The 15,253-nt window shown below is 37.5% G+C and overlaps 1 protein-coding gene across 3 annotated transcripts in view; it reads right to left on the minus strand.

Moving 5' to 3' along the window:
- Nucleotides 1-7,952, minus strand: part of wwc3 (WWC family member 3) — a 57,562-nt gene extending 49,610 nt beyond the window's left edge. For all 3 annotated transcript variants that reach the window (XM_053498687.1, XM_053498688.1, XM_053498686.1), the window contains exon 1: nt 7,497-7,952. In XM_053498687.1, the coding sequence (XP_053354662.1) occupies nt 7,497-7,642 (146 nt within the window). In that variant the 5' untranslated portion in view covers nt 7,643-7,952. The remainder of the gene's footprint in view (nt 1-7,496) is intronic.
- Nucleotides 7,953-15,253: the final 7,301 nt, after the last annotated feature.

The raw sequence follows: 15,253 nt of genomic DNA on the forward strand, positions 1-15,253 counted from the left end.
AACCATTAGTTCAATTAACTAGTCAACAAAAGAGCGATTAAATTGCGTAATCTGCACAGCTTTAATGTATACTGTACATGAATGTTTAGTTCCATTTCATGCATCAGTCTGATCATTAACGGGTTACTGACTTGCATATTTAGGGCTGCTGCTCTTTTCCCACCCGACACATTATTGTAGGCTTTATGAATAAGGATTGTGCAATAATAATAATAATAAAAAAACACCTGTCCATCAGGAACAGCGAAATTTTTATCTCTTTCCTCCGACACCCAGGTGCAAAGATTCCTGAGTCAGGAGAATGATGAGCATACCATTCCTGACATGACTGGCATAACCTGTGAGCGACTGAGCGTGCCCGGCTACAGCAAATAAGCCCTGAGCCAGACAAACTTCAAGTAAGGGCGAGCTACACGTTCACCGAGCGAGTCAGTGACCAGAGTGTTAGTGGCGAGATCAGAGCTTTCAGAACACACTGAGGCTCTGAGGGTCATGCTGGCATCGTTTCAGAGGCTGAATTAAGCCACACTAAACCTTGGCATGCTAGAATCTGACTTTATGAAAAACAAACCGAAGATGAATTCCGTCTTTATTCGAGCTCTGTCCTGAACCTGGTGACTCTGCTGCCAACATGGCACATTTTATATTCATCGAAGAGCAAATAATGAAAAAAGGAAGACACAGCCACACGGGTGAACACGAGGATCAAGTTACTCTTGCATTATGCAATATGTAAATTAGGGAATACTATAATTGCTAGATTCGACAGACAATCCACACAGACAGATATGATGCAAAAGAATTATATGCAAAAAACATAAAACTTGCACCATTTAATAAATAATAATAAAACGCATTAAAGTGAGTCCATAAATTGATAAAAGGTCTGACTGCTCAATCTAAAAACTGACCAAACTCTTCATGGAATGGAGTTTAACCCCAACATTCATTAGTTTTCTATAACAAACCGCTCCATCATGATTTATTCCTTAATTGTCACTACTCATCATCACTAATAGACTTTATTTTATAAGTGCTTTAAAGTTCGTGATGGCATTAAGACACCTGCTCCATAAACTCCCTAGAAAAAGTTTCTCGCTTTACTAAAGAAACACCTCTACAGTCTGTTGTCAGACCGTGCAGCTATAACATCCTGAAAATGAGAGGATAAGCTACACAAAGAGGTACGAAACTCTCCCTGTAGGTAGCAAAACATCAAACATACAATCACACATGTACGCACGTACACACAAGATTGATAACACACCAAACAATGGCATGTTGGCTGATCCATTTAAAACAAAAACACAAAAGATATTCCCACAGCAACACACACACACAGAAAACAGCATGAGAGGCAACATAGGCAGGGAGTTTATGTGAATAAGCTTGTGATACCGTTTAAACCAATCACCTATTTTCTACAATTAATTACTGTGTTGTGCTTCGTAGATCCGATAGAGGCGATTTAAAAAAAGTAAAGCAGGACCGCAACAGCCTGGAGAAAGTAGAGGGAGGGGGGCGCGTGTGGGAAGTGCTGCCTCTGCCGGCCAGCTGCGACTCAGGCCCCTGGCAGCTACTGGGCCGCAGGCATTCGCGTAGGCATGCCTCACATTGTGCTCATTCCACAGGCACAAAAGCCTTGCCACAGAAACTCAGCAGAAACGTCCAGGCTACCTGAGGAGGGCATCATGTCTTGTGTTGTACCGTTTCCACAGAACTGAACTTGCTCCAAAACTCATCTCTCTTAACAGCGTTTCAGTGGCAGCGTTTCAGCCACTCTCCAATGACAGGATGTAAGGCATTTCATTCGGTAGCATGACACAGTAGAATAAAACATTCCCCGATATAAATAGCTTAGACAGGAACACATAACCCTAACAAACAGCGTTAGCCCCAACGTCTTACTTGCCGTCTATTATATGAGGGGTCTTCAAGTCAAACCGGGACTTTTGAAGCCTGGTGAAGAATAACACCACCTGATATAACCCCCTGATAGAATAATGCACATATCCCAGAGTTTTACTAGTGCTTGGATATCATTAAGTAGAAAGTTCTCTCAGAACTCATCAGTGTCATGATTGGACTGCCTGCTTCATGTCTGAACCGCTGGCCTCCCAGAAACTCTTTTAATGGCCCAAACATGTGGAAAGGGGTCACAACTATATATAAGGGGGAAGTTGCAATAACTGTGACTTTAACATGGGGGAGTGAGATCTCCACCCATACAGGGAGTGTCCAGAAATGCCAGAATTTATTTATTTATTTATTTAATTACTTATTTGCAATTAGTCTGTCTAACATTTATTTTAAGAGGACGAGACATACCCAAACCCGCATGCTCTACATAGCAAAGCTAGTGCAGGTGAATAGCATAAAATCATTCACTTTGTATGGCAGCACCAAATCTGTAACGCTAAATTTAAAATTGTTGGTCCAGTAACAGTAAATAGCATACATCCTGTTCTCTGTTTTTCTGTTGACCAACTAACTTAAAATTACTGGTTGGTCTTTTCTTCGTCCTCTTTTCATTGTCTACATGCTTGTAACTGCTGAGGGCTTGAGAAGACGTAGACGATGGCTTGGATATAGCCCTCTCACACTGTGGGGTGTTACTCCTTCCTCGCCGATTACACTGAATCGGGGAAAAACCAACCAGTTTTTCAGTCATTTTAATTCATCATGGTATGTCATTTGGGGGGTTTGGACTGGCTGAGTGTGATTGTTTCCATTCTGCCCCTTTATAAATTACGCCTGTGTGTGTGTGTGTGTGTTGTTTACTGTAGGTAGGGTGGCATGTAAGAGAGAATGAGGATTGAGGACCGGGTTGTTGGAGTGCAGCCCTATTTCACAGGGTAACTCCACATCTTTCCCAACAGACTGCAGTAAATTCACAAACCAGTCGGAGTTTACACAACAAGTTGTCACCTTAGCTGCAAAACCCAAAAACCCATGTTCTCTGGCGTGAAACCACTGCTACGATACGTTTTACGACAAAGAACAACTAGCGGCAACATGCTAACACAGTCATGGACCTGGTCTATAAAGAAGGAAAGCATAAATCAAATCAAAGCCCTTTTTTCACATGAAGCAGTTTGAAAATAAATATGAATAACTAACTAACAATCTCATCGAACCAAACCTTCACACAGTATGGTGCACAATATTCGTTACCCGTTACTGAATCCTTAACAGATTCATTCACTTCTATTTTACTTAACGGCTAATAAAAACATTTCTGCAGATCAACAGAGTAAAGACTCAGATGGAAAGTGATACATCCTGCTTTTACACTACACAGACATGACACGCCCATGACTGTGACACTAATCCTCAGAAAAATGAAAGGTCCCAGCATACACACATTCAAACTTAAACCCTACACTTGTGCTTCCTCAGGTCACACAGTATACACCAAGTGCAGTTAGACCCAACACACACACAAACACACACACACACACACACACACACACACACACACACACACACACACACACACACACACACACACACACACACACACACACACACACACACACACACACACACACACACAGCTTTCCAGTCATTGAGGGGAAACGGCAGATTTCTGACATAACAATCAGCATCACATTACAAGCAGATCAGGTTTTTCTTATCTAGCTTCCTGAGACTAGGTGCATTCCTGTTTTAATAATAAAAATGAAAAAGCCAAGAAATAATAAAATAAAGTTAAACGTAAATATGAACAAGACTCAGTATTTGAAATGTACCATCGGGACTTACAGTATTATTTGGAACCAAAACTAAATTCTATTATTGTAAAAACACTAATTTTGTGTGTGCTTCAGGAGTTTCTGTAGGTTTTTTTTTACTAAAAAGAAAAAAAAAAAAGTACTGTAACGTGTTATGTTGTCGTGTTACGCTGTCGTGTTACTTTGTTCTGTAGCTCTTGTTTGCACATTGCACTTTGTTGTCTGTTGTCGTCTCTTTTTTGTATAGAAATAGATAGTTTTTATGTTAACTTAAAAATGTAATACTTCCGGTAAAGTGTGTTGTTAATTTATGTTGTCGCGTGGACAGTATGTAGCACCTTGATCCTGGAGGAACGTTGTTTCATTTCACTGTGTACTAAACTGTATATGGTTGGAATAACAATAAGAGCCAACTTGACTTGACTTGAACTCGTTAAGATGCAAGTTAACACTGCAGAGCCTAAGGGCGTTTTCCTATACCGTTTTGTGCCCCAGTACAATTGCCCCCTCTCTTCAACAGGTTCAACATTTCAATAATTGCTGTCCATGTTCTCAAGCTCCCAGGATCTAAACCAGTCTGAGGAGTATAAACTATAAATGAGTGACAGGTGGCTCATTCAAAGCCACATGAGCAAGCATTCCGAACTGGAAATCAAATTATTTCCAAATGGATTTTGTGTTTTAAGCCACTGCTTAATAGAGATTTGGGGGGGGCAATCAATTCAGTTATGTATTGCAATTCTTTTGTGTGGCAAATCATTTATCAGCACACTCCAAATTTGTTTTTTATTATTAGTTTTTTATTTTATTTTAGAATTTAGAATAAAAGTGAATTATTCGCTAAATTCATTCAGAATTGCAACAAAATTAAGAAATAAAAAGTAATAAAATCAGGATTTTGGAAATAAATAGTGATACTTAAAGAATCGGAAAACAAATCAAATCGTATCATTCCTTCCTACAGTTTAATGATTGTTTTTGCTTTTCTCTTGTATAGTAAAAATAAAAAAATAAAAAACTTTGAATAAATTCTTATACTATGTGTACTATATATACACTAAAATAAATGGTTGCTGAAAGGCATCCATACTAGTGTTGCTCTACCAGCATCTAGCTCCCTTAGATTTCATTATTCTCTCCTGAAAATACACAATTTATCTAATAAAGTCCTGTAAACCTGAGACTAAGGCATTAGCAGATCATTACAGAACAAATACAACACATCAACACACTCGTACAGCAGAGAGAGAGAGAGAGAGAGAGAGAGAGAGAGAGAGAGAAATAAACTGTAATATTACTCAAGCACCGTGTTCATGTTCAAAGCCAGCTGTCGGATTTAAGATAAATAGAGAATTAAACTCTGCCGTTTTACACGGGTTCTTAATGAGGCGTCCACATTTCTTTTTTTTTTTTGGCCAAGATGAATCACGTTGTGAGTAGATAAGCAGAGAACGATGAGGGGGAGAAGCACGTAGCACATCAGCCTGAAAACACAGCGTCAGCTCGAACTGGAGCGGCGTGATGACTGATGATGTCGGCCATGACAGAGGAGCAAAAAGCATGTCACACAGAAATATGCGCTTTATCTTAAAACCAAAGTGCACACGGCTTAAGAAAACAGTTTGACTCAATCATTACTTGAGATCATTAGAGTAATGGCATTTCAGCTCTACCTGTGCAGCTGTCTCTTCTGTGTAATTAAATGCCATTCAAACAGCTACATTTTTTCCCACACCGTGGAACAAGAATGAAAAAAATGAAAGTGAATTACTGTTAACTAGAAGAAAGTTATAAAATTTGTAAATTTTTTTGTTTTTTTCTTTCACTTTCAGCTGGAAAGTCTAAGAATTTGGTGGAGGAAAAAAGTTCCAAGACAGCTTTTTGTTAACGGTTTAGAGTAAGTAAATATATTAAGAGTAAAAATATAATAGAAAAAATAGGACACATATGAAATAAGAGATAATCTACTGGTAAATATCGGCCCTGTGTACAAAACATGTGCTGGATTTCTAGGAAAAACCAGCCTGCATGACATTAACATCCGCAAATAATCTCATGATAAATGCTGATACATTTTCACAACAAATAATTCACACCAAGCTTTTAGTGAACTTGTGTGCAAGCGAAGCCGGCTGAAAGTCTGCTTTTCAGACCGTTTCTGCGCTGGTAAAAATGCAGGCCTCACAAAGCCCATGCACACTGCCTTCCCAGTGGCCCAGTGCAGCATTCCTCACATATTTGCACATGGAACTCTGGGAGCTCTGCTTCAATTCTCTCTTTCATTTGCTCTCTGTTTACATTATGCGGGCATATTTTTTCAAAAAGGAAAAAAAAAACCTGAAAAAAGACCGGAGCCAGTCACTTGTATGACAATGACGCCCAATCATGAGAAAATAAGTAGATTTTTTCCCCCTTTTTTTTACTTGATGGTTTTTACTTGATGGTTTGTTGATTGTTAATCGAACAGAAAAAAACAACATCCTTTACAAGACAGTGCAAACATTATGATAAAACATCATACTGGTTTATCAAACTTGAGTAACCAAGTATTTTTACACACAAAAAAATATCATATATTGCTTATCAACAGCATAATAATTTCAAACGAACTTCAGAAGAAGAAAAAAAAAAAAGTTTGCCTAATAAGTACTGATAAGAGATATACAATACCCTACCTTCCTTTAATAAAGCTGTCAGAATTGATAAAACTGATATGCAACAACAGAAATGAATCAACATACATTACAGTTACAAAACCGTTTGTTACCCATTTGCTGGGTTTTAAGTACAAACTACCTTTGTATTAAAGTATAATCAAGTTTTTAGATCTTTTGCATATATAAGAAAATCATATGCTAAGTGTCATGTACTGCTTTAAACCTGGTTTAACCATCCACGATGGATGTGTATGAGCAACTATACTGATGTGTAAATGTGCATGTCTCTCCAAAAGCCCAGATCTGTACATGTCTATTACCTTAACAAAAACAATAACCCACACAAATCAATTGTTTTGTAATGTTTTCATGTTATGAATAGCTGAACAGTTTCTGGTCATTTTCTAATAGACTGACAAAACCAAGTTTCATGGACGAACAATGTCAAGGCAGCAGTATATTCAAAAGTTCCCCTGTTGAGGATGGTTTAAAAAAAAATTATCCATACAGTATCAAAATGATCTTCAGTCCTCATTACGAGTGGGGTTTTTCCACTGGTTTTCATTCTGAATGTGCTTGTATGAAGGATGCCCTGGTGTAGAGATGATGGGCTGAGGCTAGAATCATGGACCAGACTTGATACATTTCAAATGTATCAAAGCATACCTTTGAAGGTTTTGATACAATGTAAATGTGTTCTGTTGACTAAAAGCACAGATCATGTACTGAACACACAACAACATATGCTATGACACTTTGATAGTTCACAGTATCACTCACTAGATGTATTATATCAGTAGATATTAATTTTGCAAACTTAAAATGCATCCCTAGTGTCAAGACCAGTGATCTAGATCTCATTCAAAGCACAAAACTGACGTGTGTATGGAACGTTTCTATTATAAATCAGTTGATAAGCAAAAACAAAACAAAAAAGATTTGTGTCAAACTGTGTGTGCTATTAGAATAAAGTTAGGGGGAAACATGTTAGCTCTTCAGCTAGCTCTTTAGCTCCTTGTTCATCATTTAAATCCTGTAGGTCCTGTAATGGACGCAGGGAACTGCTCCGAACTTGAGAATTAAACACAGAGAAAGCCCGCGTTACCTGTCTCTCGGGTCGATCCATGAAGTTTGCCGGGTGTTGTGGTCGATGTAAAACACTCGGCCATCGTAATCCCGGGCTTCCTCCCAGCCGGCGGGCAGCGGCAGCTCCGAGCTCTCTCTCCGCTTGGAGCCGCTGAGCCACGGCATAGCGCCGCCGGGACAGGACGCTGCAGCACCGGGGGCAATCGCCTGCGCCTCTCCTTCCCCCCCACCCCCGCTCTCCTTCTCTCCAAAAACAAACCGCACACTTCTCAAACAAGTTTCCTAATGCATTACAAACGACTTACTCTCGTAACAAACAGCACGACTCGGAGGGGGGGAGAGGGGGTGGGAAGAAAAAAAACAAACGGAATGAAACTCGACGCAGACCGTCCGGCATCCGCCTTTCCAAAAGTTTCGCGGCGCTCTCATGACTCTCGGCGTCGGTCCACCATATTCGCCCTCTTCTGCCATATTTCATTCCACAGACTCCATATTGGGAAGAACTCGTTTGCATAAACCCCGCCCACAAAATAGAACGCACACTCGAAGTTGACATGTATTTACATAAGCTCCGCCCACACGCCCCAGCCAGCGTATTAAAGCTCCTTTGCATACGCAATTAACTAACCTGGCAACACTGAGCTGAACTTATTTGCATAACCTTGATTAAAGGCATTGTTTGATCTTTCATTTCAGTACTTAACAAGCGCTACAAACAACGTTTAAAGCTAAACGTTATCAAAGTAATAAAGCTGATTTGCCATATTGTAATGTTGAAATTGTACTCATTTGCATTACCCTAATTAAAAGCCACCTGTAATGATTATTAACAGTATGATATAAGTCATACTTGCCTACAAACAAACACCATTTAAAGTTTTATGAAAATGTGCAGAAGTTTCCATTCTATAATTTGGAAAATTTGTTTGTTTGTTTGTTTGTTTGTTTTTCGTAATGTTTACCTTGACTCTAATACTCAGCTTGATTCAACTTTTTTGCCCATATTTCTTAATGATGTATATGAGAATACGAAAAGAAGTTCGTATTCCATACTGTACATACGCATGAAGGCATTCTCTGTATGGACAGAGCGCCATCATGTGTCCGATGATGGCAATAAAAGCATATGCATGGCTTGTGTAGAGGTTTGTTTTTGTGTGAAACATACAGAAACTTTGTACAACAAGTACTGTTAACTGTAGGTTTACACTCACCGTCCACTATTTAGTTTTTAGGAACACCTGCACACCTGCTGGTTTATGAACTTGTCCAATTATGCAATAAATGATATAAAATCATGCAGATATAGGCCAAGAACTTCAATCCATGTTTACACCAAATATCAGAATGTGGGAAATTATCTCTGTGACTTTAATTATGTCATGGTTCGTGGTGTCGGTTTGAGCATTGCAAAAAATGCTGAGAGATTCAGTTTAAAAGTTTGCACAAAAAATAAATTAATCAATCTATGAACCTTTTTAGTGTAGTTAGGGATGTTGAAAGCCAATGGTGATTACCATCGTATTTATACCCATTTTACAACTATGGTGGGGACCTTTAGTCAACATTCATTCACTATGAGAGTACCAATTAGCCTAATCTCTCTGTCTTTGGACTGTGGGAGGAAACTCACCAAACACAGGGAGAACATGCAAAGTCCATGCACATGGACCCAAGGTGGGAATCAAACCCAGACCCTTAGAGTGCAAGGCGGCAGTGATAACCATTACATCATTATTTAGCTGTGCTGTCTCAATAATCAAACTGATCAGACTGGTTCAAGATAAATAAATGACAAAATGCTAAATTGTGGAGGTATACATGTGTTTATAATAAAGTGGCAATTTTTTTGTGTAATGAAAAATGTGAATGAGACTATAAGTCTTAAGTTCTTAAGTTATGTCTTAAATTCCATGTTCACCATGAGCTTTAATTATTGAAATCTATCTCTAACAATAATTTTTCTCTCTCTCTCTCTATATATATATATATAAAGAAAAAACTTCAAAAGAAAAAAACAAACAAACAAAAAAGTTTTGTTATTCTGTGATGTTTGAGGAAACTCAGCCCGACGCTCTTCCTGTCTACCGTGCCTCCTGCAGGGGGCGCACTATTTCTATTTTATAATATCTATTACAGTACAGTGCAATTTGAAGTGTCAAAGAATTCCTGTCAAAGTTCATCCGTATCTTTCAGCAATGAGCGCTCTTTAACCTTTTGTTGTTGTTGATTGCTTGTTTCTGTCGTAATGGCTCATTAGCACACAGGTTAACTACTTATAAATGCCTGAAAAAATAAAAGTTGTTTATAAAAACAACAATAATAATATTGAAAGCAATAATAATAATAATAATAATAATAATAATAATAATAATAATAATATATGTAAATCAGAATACAAATATTACAAAAATGTTAGAAAAATTAGTTTCAGTTTGGAGTGATTTATTGACATAGACTATGTGTTTTTTAGAGATGAAAACAATTGTTTTTAATATGCTTTATTTTAAATTTGAACAAAGATAAAAGCCATTATTCTGAGAAGTCTGAGGGAACCAGATAACAGAATAAATCCCAAATAGACACGGAGAGAAGGTGTAAATCTTAGGATTGAACCAGGAATCCTGGAGCTGTGAGAAAAAAATTAATTCAATTACTGCACAGTAAGCAGCTTCATAGACATTTACCCATTAATTATGTATGCTGCTTATACAACATACTCAGAATGAACTGATTTTTTTTTTTAACTAAAATTCAAACCAACTTTATTTGAATTTGAATACAAAAAAATATACTTTTCACATGGTCTTCTTTGCTTTGGAGTGGCTTGCTTGAGATAACAGTCCCGGGTTGTAGCCAATGATTTATATCACTCCGTTGAGGAAACATGCCACACAATGTTTCTTTAGTTACTAATGGATTTATTCCTCTTACTGCGCATATTGGCGCAATGTTTAAATACATTATAATGTAAAAAAAAAAAAAAAAACACCACACCTTTAAATCACAGACATTGTAGAAACCAATTCTACAAGTCATAAAAAACATTCTACCTTGGTGGCTGTGCACAAAAAACATCTATTTATCTACATATCAATCCATCTATCTTTTAAAAACAAGAAAATTAAATTATGCATATATTCTAAATAATATATTTTTTTATTACATTTTCTTAAGTATATCTTGGTCAAAATATTAAGTACAAGTATTGGGCTAATAGCTAACAAAAAACGACCCTGATAGTCTTTACTCAAGTAATACCCCAGTAATTGGCACACATCTTCCAGTCCCCTTAAAGATGGTGACCACAACCCCAATTTGCCATTCCAAAGGCACTGTCATGCATAGTCGTGCCAACCAACAAAATTCACCAGACAGCTTCCTTTACCTCTGGTCTTTACAAGTGGGTACTTAAGGTGCGACCAGGACAGGCACCAACATGATAGCCTTCCTATTAATATTGCAATCTCAGTGTTGGGTGATCAAAAGGCTTACTTCTTACTGCATGTGGTCCTAGTACCATGTACTTTCTTTACAGTGTATAGTAGAAGGAAGTGTCTAATATCCTTCATGCATTCCTCAAATGTATTAAGGGAGGATTGCATTTAAATCCCCTACCCTGGAGGTGCACGGCAAATACATCACCTCCTCCTTTACAAAAATCGAGATGCATATTGAGATATAACACAAAAATGGCCTTCTGGATTAGTCCATTTATTCAACTTCTAATCATCTATATCGATTTAACGTCTGAATCAAACAAAATTATGCCAAACACATATACTTTAATATTTCTAATACAATGTTTAAAAAAATTTCTTTCAATGAAAGAAATATAAATGCAAAAACAATTTAGTATAAAGTTATTATCAACAGCATGTAAAATATTACTGCTGCAAATTAAATCCACATAGAACTGTATTTCTGTAAAATTTAAATATCCAAAGGAAATACACTGCTTAGATCATGCACAAATGAATGTGTGCTTATGCACACATACACATGCAGGTACCATAAACACTGCTAATGTGTCTGTTTGTCTTTAAATCATCTATTTTATTAGTCTGATTAGTTGCACAGTGGGAGGTCTTCCAACATAGGGTGCCAAGTTCTGAGCTTGGATTACTGTCTGCATTTTTCCCCTGTTCTTTTTGTTTCATCCTAACCTCCTACAACATTGTACTCTTTGCCATCCATGTTTGCAGTCAGGAAAGTTTAACTTCTTAACAACAGACACGGTAAAGGTGTAACAGCTTAAATTCATGGGAATCTACAGTACCACTGCACAAATCACTTTAAATAAGACACTTATGAAGTCACTTTTTATGCATATTTGCACACCAGAGCCATTTCAAACTTCTATATTTCTAAATTTCTGTTTGACAAATTTCTATTTCTATATTTCTATATCTGTTATATTGACACTTTGTTCTCATTTCACTAGTTAATCTTATTTTCTAACATATTTCTTTTATTACAGTATTTTTTTGTACAGTATATTTTACTAGTTAATTTTGTTCTTAACGTATTTCTTTTATTCATATTTATTTTCTTATGTATAAGCTTTTATTTTTTTTAAGGTCACTGGCAGTCGTGTAAGCATTTCACTGCATATCGTACTGTGTATGACTGTGTATTTGACAAATAAAATTTGAATTTGAATTTGAGTACACAGTGTTTTTTTCCTTCTTCCTTGTTTTCCATAAAGATGCAGGTCATGTGGATGAACTGATGTAACTCCGCTGTGGGGCTTTGTTAAAGTATTCAACCATTGCTGCTTTTAGTCATGGACATACAGTAGGATAATTACAACTTCATGGCAGAGATACTTAGTTTTGGGTTGATGCCACAAACCTTGTCACAATCTGGAGGAAGCCCACCGTCTCTGGTTTTGACCTCTTTCGATGTTAGAAATCCTAACTGTGGTAGGTTGTTCAGAGCTCTCAACTGAGGTTGTAACTTAGTAAATAACTGGCAATAAGTATGTAAGGAGGTGGGCTATTTTATGATGGTCCATGTGACATGAAATCTAAGGATCATGAAGATGCATCCAAGGGTATCAAAGAACAACGGGATGTTTAGCTGTAAATGTTAGTGTGATCAATTTGTGACCCAAATAACAGAATGAGGCTGGTAGTATTAGTAATAAATTTTACTTTTGCAGTATTTTGTATCTGGTCGGCTTCAGCAGCATGTTTAAAGACCTCCAGGAATGCCATCCAACTCATCCAACAGCCCCATCTTTGTAAGCACAACTTGGGGCCTGAGATCAGTGGCTCGATCTTCCACATGCCCCAGAGCAGGGCCTGGAAGTACTTCCACTGTTCTGTCCACAGTTAGAGGCATTCTAGATATTGCACCCTGCGAATCGATGTTCATCGGGGCAAGGACTCCATCCAACCTACTGTATATCCTTTGGGATCCTGGGTTTCAGTACCAGTGTAACAGATTTATGACACAAAGGATGGGAAGCAGGCTGTGGCTCTTGGTAGGTAATTTATTATTGCACATTACTGTGCAAAACAATGTTAACCTTATTGTATTCTCTATGATTATTAAGTATGCCAATGTTTATTTGCATTATACAGGATGGCAATGTTAGTACCTAACTAGCTTAACTACCAAAGTAATTTAAGATGCTAACAATACTACTTACCATTCATTTAATTCATATCTAATCCTATTTCTATCAACCTGTTTTACCATTATTATGGTAATGCTGTCAGTTATATATTTTTTTTGTGAGTGTTGGGTGTTGAAAACTAACTGAAAAAAAACTTAATCAAAATGTATTTTTAGCACCTAAAAATTTGAATTAATAAATGAAACTACAGTCACAGCAGAATGATTATGTTCATTGTTTTTTTTTTTTGTTCACTTTATGGACCAGACTTGAGATGCCGTCGGGTTCCGCAGTCTTTCTTGTGTTTACCCTCCTGAAGGCTGGCCTCATGTCTTGTTCTGAGATAATGAAAGCATTTCCTGAAATGAAAGCATTTCCTGAACTGACACATTTCTAGGAGTTAATTTATTATTGCAACCATAACTCAAATCAACTAGCATACACACATACTCTCTCTCTCTCTCTCTCTCTCTGTTCCTTATGTTGGCTCTCAACTGCCTCTTTCTCTCCTGCAGACACAAAAATACACAAATAAATATACTTCGTATGGAGTCAGCCTAAGGTGGACAGCATTACCCCTCACCTGTATGTTTTAACTGCCTCTCTCCATCTGCAGCTGATGCCCAAGCATGCCCACATAGCCACAATTATTAAGAATTATATGGACTCTTTATACATACAGGAAATACAGGCTTGAATAAATGCAACTCCAGATTAGTGTTAGTTTAATGGTTATAGAAGACATACTGTACAATCCAATTTGCTTGAAATTCCATTAGCCTCTTCACATCAAAATCAGGTTAAAGTTTATCATATAACCATACATAGTAGAACATTCAATGAAATGCTTTTTGCAGCTGTCCTGACCAAAAAACAATAAAGTACAAATAGATTTAAGTAAATCCATAATAAATAAAGTTTATTGAAAAATTAAATTTAAGTAAAATTTATGTTAAGGATAAAATTCACAAAGTAAATAGAAATAGAAATATAAAACCTACAGGTGTTGTACAGGGGTGTGTATAAGGATAGGTGGAGCAGTTATGGTTATTATCACATATAAAGTGCAAATTTGTCCATGTTGTCTATACCGTATGTGCAAATTGATGGAAAACTGTGCACATACAAAAGGAATTTGTGTGTGTTTGTTTAGAGAGCAGAAGCACTTAACTGACCATAACTGATACAGTAGAGAAGTCCATTGTTCGGATAGCTTAGGTCCTTTACTATCTTCCGGGCCCTGTTCCAGCACTGCTTGCTGTAGCCTGGCTGCAGGTTTGGGAGCGCATTATCACAATACTCTCGGTAGCACCGGCTGGTCCCGTTTGGTTCTATTTCCAAACCAGCCTGCAATGCGTCCTGTCAAGAAGTGCTCTATGATGCAGATATAAAAGCTCCTAAGCATGTCGGAGAGCAGTCTAAACTCCTTCAGACATCTAAAGTGAGGGAGTAAAGACACGGATGCTGTTGATGTAACAAAATCATGAAAGGTCCTGTGTAATGTGAATACTCAGGTATCAGAAACTGTCTGCTCTCTCCACTGGGGAACCCAATGATAAGGGGCTATCCCAGGAAACTTAGGGCATGAGGTGGGATTCACCCTGGGTAGGGTGCCAATCCATTGAAGGGCACACACACTCATTCACATACTACAAGCAATTTTTGGGAACAGCAATTACAGTAATCTAATCTTTGTACTAAGGGAGGAAACCGGAGTACCCAGAGGAAACTCACTAAGCACGGGGAGAACATGCAAACTCCATACACAGTGGCAGGTGCAAGGCGACCGTGCTAACCATTAAGCCACCGTGCTGCCTACTTTGTTACTGTTCTTACAGAACAGTACCTCTTTTTTCCTGTATGTGGACTTTACTTAAGTATTTTCCATATTTTATGCTTTTTATTTCTACTCACTACAGTTTTTGACAGATTTTATACAGATACTTATTAATTTTAAATAATAATCACACACAATTGCAATGATTTTCTAATCTAAACTTGAGCGTTTATGCTGCCACTTCTTGTATAAGAAACTAATAATTTTTTGGTGTGTCCTTTAATCTTATTGTATTCTCTATGCTTAAAGGATGCCCATGCTTATACAGGATGGCAATGTTAGTACCTAACTAGCTTAACTACCAAAGTAAATGAAG

The sequence above is a fragment of the Clarias gariepinus genome, chromosome 6 (assembly GCF_024256425.1).
Source record: "Clarias gariepinus isolate MV-2021 ecotype Netherlands chromosome 6, CGAR_prim_01v2, whole genome shotgun sequence".
NCBI classification, from domain to species: Eukaryota; Metazoa; Chordata; class Actinopteri; order Siluriformes; family Clariidae; genus Clarias; species Clarias gariepinus.